This window comes from Dipodomys merriami, unplaced genomic scaffold (assembly GCF_024711535.1).
Source record: "Dipodomys merriami isolate MVZ:Mamm:240054 unplaced genomic scaffold, mDipMer1.0.p SCAF_19, whole genome shotgun sequence".
NCBI classification, from domain to species: Eukaryota; Metazoa; Chordata; class Mammalia; order Rodentia; family Heteromyidae; genus Dipodomys; species Dipodomys merriami.
Window position 1 is genome coordinate 28,303,779 of NW_027203270.1, and position 14,928 is coordinate 28,318,706.

A 14,928-nucleotide genomic window follows, 5' to 3' on the forward strand; every position below is an offset into this window, starting at 1 on the left:
TTCTGCTTAAGTGGTGCTGAGGAATCAAACCCAGGGCCTCAGGCATGCAAGGCAAGCACTCTGCCACTGAGCCACCTTCCCAGCCCTCCAAGAGACTCTTATCTCTAGTGAACCACTAAAAAAGCTAGAAGTGGTGCTGTGGCTCTTGAGCAAAAAAGCTCAGGGACAGCACACAGGCCCTGAGTTCAAGCCCCAGGGCTGGCAAAAAAAAAAAAAAAAATGACATGGCAAAGCAAAGACAATCTTTTTCTTTTCAGTTCTCTTTCAATATAAAGGAAATCAGTGATACAAGGGGAAAGATTCAGCCTTAGTTTAGTGCTGTTTGTGTTTAACACTAATCTCACACTTGGTAATCTTTGTTTTTAACCAAAAGAGGAGAACTTAGCTTCCAAGTGTTCACAGTAGTATCTGATCAAAATTTAATAAGTCATTTTGTTTCCTTGTCTTTGTTTTTCATAGTTACTTTCTATTTGTGGTGGATGATTCTAGTTTTCCATTCATGTTAGCAATATAAAGTTTCCTTTAAAATTTTTATTTTAGCAAGGCATGGTGCACATACCTGTAATCCAAACTCCTACGGCTAAAGAATCATGAGTTGAAGGCCAGCCTCAGCGATATCGCAAAACCTTGTCTCAAAAAAATAAAACAGAAAACATGAGTTGATTGGAACAAATAAAGAAGGGGGGAAAAGCCTCTGGCATTTAACAAGGAGTGTTTTAGTGCCAGGAACTGCTCTAAGCACTTTCCAGTGATACTGGAACAAAGTCACAGATATTGGGACAAACTCACGGTTACTGTGACCATCATATGAAGCCATACGACTAGTAACCAATGGAGCCAAAGCAGTACCAAAGTAGTGTGTGTGTGTGTGTGTGTGTGTGTGTGTGTGTGTGTGTGTGTGTGTGTGTGTGTGTGTGTGTGTGTGTGTGTGTGTGACTCTGGAGCCTGTTCAGCACTACCCTGTGGGAATACCACAGAGTGGACAGTAAGGGAAGTTTGAGGAAAACTTTATTTCAATACTCTCCTACTTTTCCCTGCCAAGTCCCATGTCTGCCTTCATTTCTGCTCCCCCCTCTCAACCAGCATGGCCTCTTTTCCCCTCTCAGACAATCTAAGTCCTACAAGCTTATCAAGGCTCTTCTCAAATTTTAGATTTTCCAAGAAGGCTTTTTCTTCCTCCAAAGTGCTTACAGAGTGTTTGCATTCCCTGTAGACTTTAATTACACTTTACATAAAACTGATCTTGCCTTTGCTTGCTAGACAGGCACTCTACCACTTGAGCTATACACCCAGTCCTTTTTGCTTTAGTTTTTGCTTTGTTTTGTTTTGTTCTTGTACTTGAACTCAGGGACTGGGCGCTGTCCCTGAGCTTTTTTTGCTCCAGGCTAGCATTCTACCACTTAAGCCACAGTTCCACTTCTGGATTTTTGGTGGTTAATTGGAGATCAGAGTCCTGCATAGGCTGGCTTCTAACCATGATCCTCATGTTAGATATCAGCCTTCTGAATAGCTAGGATTACAGGTATGAGCCACCAGTACCTGGCTGCTTTAGTTTTGTTGTTGTTTGTTTGGTTTTATTGGCATTCAGCTTTTTACCACTTGGCCTATACTGCCTAGACCGCGATCCTCCTATTTATTCTTCCTGCATAGCTGAGCTAACAAATATGTACCATCACATCCAGTTTTTTGTTGGTTGAGATGGGGGAAGGTCTAAAGAACTTTTTGCCTGAGCCTGTGTGGAACTGCAGCCCTCCAGATATCAACCTTCTGAGTAACTAAGATTATAGGCATGAGCAACCACACCCAGTAACAGAAGTTTTAGTTTTCCCCTGCTAGGTTGGAGACACCTCAAGAAAAGGAACTATTCTTTCCAGCCCTTTTGTGTCTTGTGGTGGTGTTTCTTTCTTTCACTTCTGAACTCTTTGCTCTACAGCAGTGATAGATCCTGGAACCCCAACATGCCTAGGAAACACTAAAAAGAAGGACAGGGTCAGCAAATCTCTCCAGAGCCCAAGGTCAACAGAATGACCTTAGCAAGTCCAGTACTAGCTCATCTCCAATGTACTCTCATCTTCCTCCCAGCCATGGAGCCACTGAACTGCCACAGCTGCAGACACGGGCCCTGATACCTCTGTGGCCAGAGAGCCTCCAATACACAGCATCCACAAGACCTGCTGGGGGCTCGCTCTGCTTTCAGAATTTCTCAGCAGTCTGACATGAGAAATTCAAGAGAGTGGCCACAAATAAATGTCTCCCGTGAGGAATGAGCTAGGGGTGAGCTAGGATGCATCTCTCAAGCAAATGAGAGCAACACACAGTGTTGGGTACAGTGGCAAATGCCCAATCCCCAGTATCTAAGAGGAGTCAGGGGGATCACAAGTTCAAGACTAGCCTGAGCTAACAAGACCCTAGCTGAGAGACAGACAGACAGAGAAAGGGAGAAATTACAGTTCAGGAAAGAATGAAGGTGCAGATTTCTCCTTCAGAAGGATTTTCTAAGCGTTTGGATCATTTGGAGCTCTTTTAACTTAGGTGGCTGGTGAGTTGAGCAGTAGGCAGTTTGGGGGCTATTTTCTCTACCTCTGTAACTATTTTTAACCCTGCCCAGGCTAGTTATAGCACTTTGGGGCCCCTAATATTACAAGCAGAAAATAACAAGCTAAATAAGAGTTTGAAAAGAGGCTGTTCACAGACCCCAAATCCCTGCCCTCTCAGCCCCATCCTGGTGTCTTCTGTCTCTTGTGCCCCTCATGTGAGAGACAGGCTTCTACCCAAGGATGTCTCCACCCCTTCCTTGTGCCTGAACAATATGACTGCTGAGCAACAGCCCCTGAGACTTCAGCTCCCTGTGGAACTAAGCCGCATCTTAGCCTTCCTCACTCTGTGTGTGTGTATGTGTGTGTGCTAGTCATGGTGCTTGAACTCAGGGCCTGGGCACTGTCCCTGAGCAATTTTGCTCAAGGCTAGTGCTCTACCACTTTGAGCCATAGCTCCACTTCCAGTTTTCTAGTGGTTATTTGGAGAAAAGCGTCTCACAGGTCTTTCCTGCTCCAGCTACCTCGGAACCTTGATCCTCAGATCTCAACCTCCTGAATAGCTAGGATTACAGGAGGAGGCCACCAGCACCTGGCAATGTTTCTCATGTGTTGGTGACTCTGGAAAACACATTCGTGTGTTCTCTGCCTGTGTATGCCTGCATTTGTAACCCTTCCTCTCTCTGTCGCAGGAGAGAAGCGCCAATGCTTTGATGGCAACTACAATTCCAACTACATGTACGAGAAAGAGAGTGAGATCATACAGACCAGAATGATGGATCACACCATCAATAATGCCATCAGCTATCTCGGGGCTGAAGCCCTGCGCCCCCTTGTCCAGACCCCACCTGCTCCCACTTCTGAGATGGTCCCAGTCATCAGTAGCATGTACCCCATAGCCCTCACCCGGGCTGAGATGTCGAATGGTACCCCCCAGGAGCTGGAAAAGAAGACCACTCATCTGCCAGAGAAGAGCCTGCCTTCTGAAAGAGGCCTGTCCCCTAATAACAGTGGCCACGACTCCACAGACACGGACAGCAATCACGAAGAGCGCCAGAGTCAACTCTATCAGCAAAGTCACCTGGTCCTTCCCCGGGCCCGCAATGGAATGCCACTTCTGAAGGAGCTCCCCCGCTCCTATGACCTCCTGAAGCCCCCTCCCATCTGCCCTAGGGACTCCATCAATGTGATCAGCAAGGAAGGGGAGGTGATGGATGTGTTTCGGTGTGACCACTGCCGCGTGCTCTTCCTGGATTATGTGATGTTTACCATCCACATGGGCTGCCATGGCTTCCGTGACCCTTTCGAGTGTAATATGTGTGGATATCGAAGCCACGACCGATATGAGTTCTCCTCTCACATAGCCAGAGGAGAACACAGAGTCATGCTGAAGTGAGTGTCTGGCTCATAAATCCTGCCTAAAGAGTCATCATCATTTAAAAAACAAAACAAACCAAAAAAACCTGATAACCCCACCCAACAGACTGCTTTCAACCCCCTGTTCCTTCCAAGAGCATTTTTAGTACCCAAAGGGTCGTGTGCATACGGAGACCCATTCAGAAATGGTTCACAGATCTATTATGTGGTGACTTTGATGAAACCTTTGTTTTCTTCTCCATTGGATTTGGTGGGATGTAAAAGCCAAAGAAGCATTTGGCCATTGTTTTTTGCAGCCGTGAAGCAGGCCATCCACTGAAGTCTGCTGCCAGTTGGAACAGTCCCCGAGTGGTGCTGCATGAGACATTCTTTCTGCAATCCATCAGCCATATGCGGGAAAGCCTTTTGGGTTGATGCCCAAACTCACAGAGAGGAAAAGCTGACCAGCTAGCCTTGCCCTTCCATCCTTAATACAAGGCTGAAGGGTGAGGCCATAATTGCCCCATCCCAAGTTAGAATCCAGGAATAAGGAAAAGAAAAGCCATAAAAAACACTGTCTGTTACCAGTAACTGAAGAGGCTGTTATCAGAGCATCAATATACTTCTTACCACACCAGCAAAAAAATAAGCCATCTGATGACACTGCTGCTTCTCCCCTTTTGCTTCCCATTGCCAACAAAAAGCTGGGCTGCTTTGTGCTGAGCCAGTTACCTATAGAAGAAAGCCCATGCCAAAAGAAGCCCTGGTTTCTAATCCAGCACACCTCTCACACGCCAGAGGGTCTTTTGTTGAAGGTAGTAGTGGCGGTGGCATCCCTTTCCTTTGATAAAGATTGGCAGAGCAGGCTGGGAGACATAGCTCAGTGGCAGAGCACTTGCATAGCATACACAAGACCCTGGGTTCAATCCCCAGCCTCAGAAAAAAAAAAAAAGGCAGACAAGGGTTTGAGAGGAAATGCTTTATGCAAAACCAATACCCAGAAGCAATCTAAAAGTTCTTATCTCTTTCATGGACCCAAAGCCAACTTGAAAATGACTCCTTTCATACACAAGAAATGAAGGATCCAAACTATACTGCTTAGTTTTCAGTTCTCTAAGGGGAGGAATCAGAGACAGACTCTAGGCGTGTAGAAGCTGAGATGAGCTTCAAACTGGGGTGGGAGCTGGCCGATAGTGGCTTATGCCTGTAATCCTAGCTACTCAGGAGGTTGAGATCTGAGGATCGTGGTTCAAAGCCAGCCCAGGCAGGAAAAGTCTGTGAGACTCCTATCTCCAATGAACCAACAGAAAACCAGAAGTAGAGCTGTGGCTCAAAGTGGTGGAATGCTAGCCTTGAGCAGAAAAAGCTCAGGGATAGTACCCAGGCCCTGAGTTCAAGCTCCATGACCAAAAAAAGAAAGAAAGAAAAAAAAAAAGATGAGGTTGTGCAGGGATCCTGCTGCTCATAGGTTCTGCTAGATCAGACAGGTGTGGCTCTTGTTGAGCCCCTCCCCCCCAGCCCCCCTCCACCCCCAGTGCACCAATACACACACAGTTTTAATGGAATTGCTATGTTCCACACAAACTCCTGAAAGTCTGAAAGTCTGATCTGGGTTCTACAGATGTATGGAACATTGCTGTCAAGAAGCACTATGACATTTTTAAAGTCAGCCGTGGAAAAGAGGTCACAGCACTCATCTGCTGATTCTGTCTTTACCACTAATTAGTGTATCACTCTGAGCCAATCATTTAACTCGGAAAACTAAGTTGCCTTACTCATGAGAGGTGGATACAGACCTTCTTAAAAGTCCCTTCCAGCTTTAAATTTATATACTGTAACCCCAAGTTATTTTTTAACCACTTAATGTGTGGTATTAAGCAGAAGAATCCATTTATGAAAATAGATTTCACATTTCTTGGGTATAAAAATGTTACTGTGTGGAGTTTTTCCTTTGACCACTGAGTTGTGAATTTGAAAAAGATGGTGGAAAGGAACAACAAAAACAAGCAGGAAGGCATTTGATCTTGCCCAATGTGAATATACAAATTGGCACCTACTGTTGCTCAACCCAATCATCTCCTCTCTTCTCTTTCTTTCTCTTTTTTTCTTCTCTTCTTTTTTCTTTCTTTCCTTCTCTCTCTTCTCCTCTTCCTCTTCTTCTTCTTCTTCTTTTTTTTTTTGCCAGTCCTGGAGCTTGAACTCAGGGTCTGGGCACTGTCCCTGAGCTTCTTTTGCTCAAGGCTAGCACTCTACCACTTGAGCCACAGCACCACTTCCAGGTTTTCTGTTTATGTGGTACTGAGGAATTAAGCCAAGGGCTTCCTGCATGCTAGGCAAGCATGCTACCACTGAGCCACATTCCCAGCCCTCTTCTTCCTTTTTTAAGAATTTGTGTTGGGGTAAATAAATTCTGCTTCCAGGGATAACTTCATGGAATCTATTTACAAATTAACAGCCAGGTTTATGAACACTTTCACCAGAGCCAAAGAATCCCAAATTCCTGGTAGATTAGTGTTTTGTTTCTAAAGGGCTTATGCATTCGGCTCTCTCTCAACTCATTTATGGGCTGCCAGTAATTAACATGTTCCACCCTAGACTGCACAAATAGCTTAGCCTTCTTTGTATCATGGCATATATCTCAGGAAAAAAGGATTTATGAAATTCCATGGCACCAGCCCCAATATGTGTGTGACTTCAGCAGAAGGCGAGGTGTGTTTCCATGTGTCATCTTCAGTGTATCATTGTGTTCTGTAGCACTTGGCTGCCAGCTGTGTTGGAGTGTTCACACTCATTGTAAAAAGTTGCTTGTTATAAGCTCAAAGTATCACATATCCTGTTGGTTCTTCAGGGGAACAAGAGCAAGTAAACTGGGAGCAGTCAACTCAAGATGGCCCAGCGACCAGCCAGGAACTCTGCAGAATAGAAACTCCTTAGGCCTGTGACTACGGACTTCTATTCTCCTTCATGGGCCATGCACTTTCATGGTGGTATCCTGAGGCTCAGTTGACACTGACACTGACACCAGTGAGGACGTTTCTGTGGGAATTACACATGGCTGAGGTCTTGCAGTTCGATCCAGCGGGACATAGCGTAACCGCTATGCCAAGGGAGAGAAACACTTTCCTCTGTGCACACTCCTTGAACTAGCCAACACTCCCCTAAGCCCCCACACATGAACCCTGTAGGTGTCTCTCCTTCCTTTCCCACCAGCCCTCTTACAATGCAGGCTCCCACCACATACCCAAAAGGCCACAATCAGGGGACCAACCAAACCCACAGAAAGTTCCCTAGCAGCCAAGGTGACAGAGTTGGGGTAAAGATGGAAAGAGAATAGAACCAACTCTCTAAATGTACCCTGTGGTGATCTGAAATACCACCCTGGGCATTCGTGTAATCATGCTTTGTGCCCATTCTGAGCTGTTCTTCAAGGCTTGGCTTCATCAGTAGCAAAATATCTCACCTTTGAATGCCGTTTTACTTGTCATTTTACGAGGCCCGCCCATACTCAAACAGCCCCAAAAGAAGAGGACCTCAGCCTTCTTTTGTACAAAGAAATATTTGAAGATACGAAACCTTACTCAGTTACTCAGTTGTTGTTAACAAATCTTACACTGACATAAACATCTGTAAAATTATTATCGCCCTCTGCTTTTTTCTCCCCTCTGCTACACTTGAGTTTTGGAGGAAAAGCAGTACTTCTGGGTTGGAGTGTAGCTCAATGGTAAAGGATTTGCCTAGCATGTACAAGGCCCTGGAATCAATCCCCAGCACCAAGAAAAAGAATACTTCTGAGACATATCCCAGCCAAGCAGAAGGACCACCACAACAGTATTTCAGTGTACTGAAAGGTACCTGAGTCTCTACTAGATTCCAGAACACTTAAGATTTGTGAAAGATTCAGATCTTCAAGACTCTTAAGAAGATTCAATACTCAAAGCTTCAGAATTAGGACTTGTGAACTCAAGAAAAAAAAAGGGGGGGGGGAGTAATGAAAATTTTGTGCTAAAAACCAGTATCAAGAGCAGAAAGTAGGGGCTGGGAAGGTGGCTCAGTGGTAGAGCGCTTGCCTTGCATGCATGAGGACCTGGGTTCAATTCCTCAGTACCACATAAGCAAACAGAAAAAAGCCAGAAGTGGCGCTGTGGCTCAAGTGGTAGAGCACTAGCCTTGAGCTGAAGAGCTGAGGGACAGCGCCCAGGCCCAGAGTTCAGGCCCCATCACGGGACCCCCCCCCCCCAAAAAAAAAAAAAAGAGCAGAAAGTAAGCCATACATAGGGATAGCTCATCACTTAAAGAATTAGAATCTGTTTTTACATTCATATGAGTCTAGTTAAGAAATTCGTTGATAGATACAAGATGGGCCGAGTGATTTGAACTTGAAACCAAACCAAAGGCTATACCTGAGCCCATGGGTAGGGAAATGACTTAGAGTGTGTGTGTGTGTGTGTGTGTGTGTGTGCGTGTGTGTGTGTGTGTGTGTTTGTGTGTGTGTGTGTGTGTGTGTGCGTGTGTGTGTGTGTGTGTGTGTGTGTTGAGGTTGAGAGAGAGAGAATGTGCTGGGACTTAAACTCAGCATCTAGGCACCGTCCCTGAGTTTTTCTGTTCAAAGCCAGCACTCTACCACTTGAGGCACAGCTGTACTTTGGGCTTTTGGGGGTTTAATTGGAGAAGAGTCTTGGAATTTCATACTGGGGACTGGGTTCAAACAGCCATTCTCAGATCTCAGTCTCCTGAGTAGCTAGGATTACAGGCATAGCCCCCAGTGCCTAGCTAGAAAAAGACTTTTTAAGGTGGTAGGACTGGATGGTTCTAAGAATGCTTGGAACACACTAAAGACTGTGGACTTGGAAGAGCCTACAAGAGAAGTGTAGGCTTTAGACTTATGTGAGCTCAAAAATTCCTAAGACTGTGCCTCTGATTTACTCAAGATGTAGGTGATTTATACCCCACCAAGCCAGCCATACGCTGAAGAGACTTTTATACTTTGAAGAAGTTGGATGCAAGTTGCCTTTATTATGATAATGGTCTGTCTTATGTAAGCATTGGAATCAGTGTAAAATTAGAACATTAATGTTTTATAACATCTTATTTTTTTGGTGATCCTAGGGTTTGAACTCAAGGCCTTGCACTTTCTAGGCAGAGATGCTCTACCACTTGAGCCCTGCTTCAAGCTGCAAACATTAAAGCTTTGGTTTAAAATATAAGGACCTAACAACATCTACCTTCGAAGGGTGTTGTTTAGTTCGATGTAATTTTGTCTATGGGGTAATGTCACTTGGTGGGAGGCAACAGAGGAGGGATTAGGATATGGTTTATGTATGTATGTGTGTAAATTATATATACATATATATGTCTGAATATATAGAGACATGAAAAATACTCCAAAACCATACTAGGACTATAATAATAACTCCACTGAAAGTGGAGGCAACTGAGCGCTAATATACATTTCCTTCATGTTAAAATACATAAGGACAGAGATTATGCTGGACTTTGGAACCAATGCAAGTTAACCATATGTAATATTTTGTGGAATCCTTACACTCAGGGAACTAGAATAGCTTTGATCCCTTCCCGGCTCTGAATTTTCAACTATTAGCTCTCAAGTTTTCTTAGCCAAACTCACACCTGTAATACTAGCTACTCAGGAAGCTGAGATCTGAGGATCACAGTTTGAAGCCAACCTGAGCACAAAGTCTGTGAGACTCTTATTTCTACTAAACTACTTGGGAGGGAAGGGGGAAGCCAGAAGTGGAGCTGTGGCTCAAGTAGTAGAGCACTAACGTTAGGCAAAACAGAAGCTCAAGGACAGAGCCCAAACACTGAGTTCAAGCCCTAGGACCAGCACACACACACACACACACACACACACACACACACACACACACACACACACACACACACACACACACACACACACACACACACACACACACACACACACACACACTGTTTTCTTAAATGATTCTTACTGCCCATTTGTCCACTTCCCAGAAAGTCTAGAGACCATCTCCATGGTGCCGTTACCTTGTTCAAAACCCTTGTCATTCGTCCATTGTAAAAAAAAATCAGCTTTGCTCCTTTGCGTCTTAAATAGACCCACAACACCTGTTTGCACATGTGAGGGAAATAGATCAGCGTTCAAAATGACTGATCCCATTGCCAGTGACTCACTGATACAAGGACTTTTCCAGAGTAGCAGACAGGGCCCTTCCTGGTGGGCTTGCTTCTGTGGGTTCACAGAAACCAAATTACTGTGGGTTGCAAAGAATTAGCAGGTCATTTAAAAAGTAGACATGTCTTCCCCAGACTGTGGTTTTTGCACGCTCAGGTTCTCAAGTCTGTGAGCTTTGGGGAAGGATCATTTTGGCCACTGGAAAAAACCGTAGCTTATTTTTAATCTCAAGCTGCCAAAAGCCACCACGTGTGGTCTGTGGATGACCCCTGTCTATAGCATGACGAGGTAGGAACCAAAGGTGGTTGAGGGCTCCAAGTGACTTTGTGGCCCAGGAGTGCAGGAGGGAGCCCTTGCCTAGGAGTTTCCATGCGGCCTGTGCTCAGCTTCTGCTTCCCATTCGTGCTTCTCAGAAACACCCCTGCCCAGTAGCATATGTCGTCCCTGCTTTGCAATTTTGCTTGGAGCCAGCCATTCAGTGCCCTGGACAGTTAGTTCCCTCTCTTCTGTAAAGAGAGGGAACTTCTGTAAAGCATGCTCACCTCCTTGCTGCAACCTCCTGCAAAGTTTCTTGACCATGTGTTTTTTTTTCACTCTGAAAAATAAAATAAAATCCTGGCGTGTTCATAATTCGTTCTGCTGCATGCCTATCATTTGTCATTTCTGTTGTCAGGAAATGCAAGGACTTCATTCTGCCTTGTTTAAATCCAGGAATCCTGAAATAAAAGTATCTCCCCAGACATCTTGCTGAACCTGTGCTTGAGGTCCCACTGTGTTATCTCTTAGACAGTGTTAGAGTTTTTAGATCGTCTGGCTTTCTGCCCAGCTTCATCTAAAGCACACCCCATGTGTCCTCTTCTTTGGCAGAGGCCAGAGAAGAAGCCTCTGGAATCTGGGATCAGCAAGCTGGCAGGGAGGTAGGAGGCAGTATTTTCTAGTTCTATGTGCAGCACCCTCTCCATGCATCTGTCCTGAAGAACTCCAGGCAGGTTTTCCCCACTCCTTCTACATAAGGACCAGGGGAGGAGAATGGCAGCCTTTGTATTTTAACATTATGTAATTCAAAAGTGGCCTTCCCTGTTCCCAGCTGATGGTCGCCTTCTTCACCCCACTCCACCCCTCCCAAGCAGGAACAGGGAAGAGAAGCAGACAGGGAGACCCTGATCCCATTAGCAATGAGCAAGCCTGAAGACAGTATCCTAGTTCTCTGAACCCAATGTGATGCTTTAGAGAGGCCCAAGCAGGGGAGCCTTCTCTACACCTGCAGCCTCCTCCTCCCCTTCCCCCCCATCACCCAACACCCCAGGCCAGTCATACAGGCTGCTGAGGGTCCACCTGCAGGCCACTGTCACCCCAGGGCTGGCAGGGGAAGGACTATGTCCCTTTCCCTTGCCCCCATCTCCCCTTAGGAAGGGTAGAGGAGAGAGATTCAGGAAGACCAGGAGTGGACTGAGGGAAGGTGTGGCAGATCCTGCCCAGGCAGAAGCGATGGCTGTGGATCATTCCCTTCCTGCGGCAGATTGGCAGACGGTTGTTTGCATAAAAGCCAAAAGCCACTGCACCTGGGGCAGGGAGGCCCTCTAGGGAGGTACTCCCTGGCTTGGGGGAGAGGGGGCAGGAAGGTGTCATGGAAAGTCCCTGAAGGACACAGGGTGTTGAATTTGCTGTGGTTTTGTTTTTAACTCTGTCTTGACCTGTGAAATATGCAGCTGCCTCCCAGCCCCTCCCCACCCCCCAAATAACAGATCTGCCCCCAGAACAGCATGCACATACCCAAGGAAATAACTCCACAGTGGAAAGAATGGAGGTTGGAAGAACTGTGAGTGACATTACCTGACCCCTACCCAGGGAGGAGTTGAGAGGGCAGGAAGCCCCAAAACAGTCTTTTCCCATCACCTCACCTCACCCCCTCGCAGCCCCCTGCCTCAAAAGAGCTGCCTAGTCAAATAAACCGCAGTGGAGGGTGGATTGGAACCGGTGGGGCAGGTGTCATCTCCTCCCCAGGTTTGTCCTGCCACCCATCCCACCCCCACTGGAATTACATTCTCAGCACCCTCAACTCTTTGTCTCATAGACTCCTGAGAAGCAGTGTGTGTGTGTGTGTGTGTGTGTGTGTGTGTATGAGAGACAGACAGACAGACAGACAGACAGACAGACAGACAGAGACAGAGACAGAGAGGCAATGAGACTGAACCAGTAATGCTCAAGACAGCCTAGTGTGGAATCCCGGCCCCAATTCCAGCCTTCCTTCTTGCTGGTTTACCCCCAAATAATTCACTTTCCCTCTCTGCGCCTTGATTTTTTCCCTGAATCTGGAGTTCCTTCTGCCGGGACTTTAAAGCTTGGCCTCCATCCCATTGCTCCAGTCGGCTCCAGTCCACCCCGCCCCACCAAATCTGACACTAGACCAGGACGATGGCACTTCTCTGTTCACCAGTCTCAGGCACAAGGAGGGAGAGGAACCGAGGATGAAGGGTTAGGGGAATGGGGGTGGGGGGAGGTGGGCAAGTTCATTGCCACTTTTCCTAAATTGTCACATTCTCAAGTCCCTCAGGGTGAGGGCAGGGAGCTGTCAGGCTCCTGAATGTGGATTCTACGGGGGGGAGGGGGGACAGGGGGGCTGAACCCAGCTCCCCTTTGCTTTCTCTGGTTCTCCCCTTAGTTCTGTATGGACCAGGTGCAGATTCCAGAGCCAGGGTGTTCTGAGCAGGTCCAGGTGGTGAAGGGGGGGGGGGGGGCGGGGGAGAGGGGAAGGGATGCAGGGCTAGGCGGGAGCCAACGGGGTGTGAGGCAGGGCAGCTGCACTTCTGAGAAACAGCTCGGCATCTCCGCAGCCCGCAGCCTCCCCCCCTGCCTGCGGCTTCACAGCTCGCTCCCGCCGCCCACGCCGCCCGGGGCCTCTCCGGGGGTCGGCAGCCCCGACGGAGCGGGGTGAGGCCGCTGATGGGGGGGTGGAGGGAGGAAGCCCCAGTCCCGGGGAGGGGGCAGTGGAGTGGAACCCACGGGGAGGGGGGGGGAGGATGGAAAGCAGAGGACGGCGTTTGTCGCGTGACACCCCGGGGGGTCCCGTGCCCCGCGCCCCGCCCCCCGACGGCCTCCTCCACGCCCTGATCCCACCGCCGCCGGAGCGGGATCCAGAAGTGAAACCGCGGGGGTCACAGCCCAGCGCCACCGCTGCGCCCCGCCCCGCCCTTCCGGGCACTGCAGCCCAGCCGGAGCTCCCGGGGCTCGGCCGAGAGGAAACGGGGGCGGGGCCGGGGAAGCGCCCCACGGGGGCGGCGTGCGCGGCACGGCCGCTCTCCCCGGGGTGCCCGCTCCGGAGCGCGGCTGGGAACCTCGAGAGGCGCGGCCTGAGCGCGCGCCGCGCCCGCACTTCCCGACATGGCCGCTAGGTGTCACTGCAGCCGCGCGGCTGGGCCTGCGGGAGGGCCCGGCTGGCCACGGCGCGCGCGCGGACCCGCGGGGCCCGGGAGCCTGGCCGTACTCGAGGGCGGGCGGGTCTTGCAACCTCCTTCCTCAGCGTGCAGACCCGAGAAAAAGGGACCTGCTCCACACTGCGTGGATTCTTGGAGACATGCGATCGCCTGGCCTCTGAGGTTTTGAGTCGCCTCCTCCATCTCTTCTTCTGCTATGTGGTCTCAGAAGGCCATGCTGCAGTTTCTGGAAGTAGAAGAGCGGGTTTCCCCTCCTCAGAGCTGTAACCCACCACTGCAGCCTGGAATGATTCTCCCTAATTCTTTCTATGACCCCAGGAGGTCACTTTCTTTGAGCCTCAGCTTTCCATTTCAGTGTCATGGGGAGATTGATTCGCTGATTGACATAAAAGGGCTTTGTCTCCTGCCCAATGCAATGAGATTCTGAGTTCTTTTTCTTTCTTTCTTTCTTTTTTTGGGTCCGGTCGTGGGGCCTGAACTCTGGGCCTGGGCGCTGTCCCTCAGCTCTTCAGCTCAAGGCTAGCGCTCTACCACTTGAGCCACAGTGCCACTTCCGGCTTCTTTTTGCTTATGTGGTGCTGAGGAATCGAACCCAGGGCCTCGAGCATGCAAGGCAAGCACTCTACCACTGAGCCACCTTCCCAGCCCTCTGAGTTCTTTTTCTGTGCACTTAAACACCTGGGCATGCTTAAAAGGTGATTTATCTTGCTTGACCTTGTCTCTGTTATTCCAGCCTGGAACCCTGGCACCCCTCCCTGAGAAGTGGCTCTAGGCATCTATAACCAGCACCAGCTATCGCAATACTGCCAATGAAGGAGATGGTTCTGGGAACTATGGAAGATGGCCAGTGGTAGATTATGACAGTCCCATTCCCAATGCTGCCAAGAGCAGCCAGGTCTGCTACCTTCCCATAGCTGGGCTGTAGTAGGTCCCAGCAGATTCCAAGCTGGGCTTGTAGGAAGGGCCTCCTCTCTGCCTTGGTCTGCCAAGCCTGACTCCAAGCTTCTTAGCCAAGAATGAGAAGTGCCTTCGTCACAAGTGGATGCCAGGGTTGCTGGGCTCAAGGGCTTATTGCAAAGGCTGATCCTTGTCAAGGTCATCTCAGGACAAGCTGCCTGGAGAGATCAGGACTTTGGGGAAGGGAAGGACTCCCCCGGGAGGACTCCCTACAGGTCACAAGTGCTCCCTTTGAGGCTCAGGAGTTCCACCCAGAAGTCAGCTGGGCGCTGAATTCACTCATGGTTAGTGCTCTACCACTTTGAGCCATTGTGTCACTTCTGGTTTTCTGGTGGTTAATTGGAGCTAAGAGTCTCATAGACTTTGCTGCCCCTGCTGGCTTTTAACTGTGATCCTCAGATCTCAGCCTCTTGAGTAACTAGGATTACAGGTATGAGCCACTGGCACCCAGCTTCCATTCACACACAGAGGA

The 14,928-nt window shown here is 48.6% G+C and overlaps 1 protein-coding gene across 2 annotated transcripts in view; it reads left to right on the forward strand.

Annotated features, from left to right (window-relative positions):
* Positions 1-10,693, forward strand: part of Ikzf3 (IKAROS family zinc finger 3) — a 92,335-nt gene extending 81,642 nt beyond the window's left edge. For both annotated transcript variants that reach the window (XM_070028120.1, XM_070028121.1), the window contains one exon: positions 3,227-10,693. In XM_070028120.1, coding sequence (XP_069884221.1) covers positions 3,227-3,930 — 704 coding nt within the window. In that variant the 3' untranslated portion in view covers positions 3,931-10,693. The remainder of the gene's footprint in view (positions 1-3,226) is intronic.
* The last annotated feature ends 4,235 nt before the right edge of the window (positions 10,694-14,928 follow it).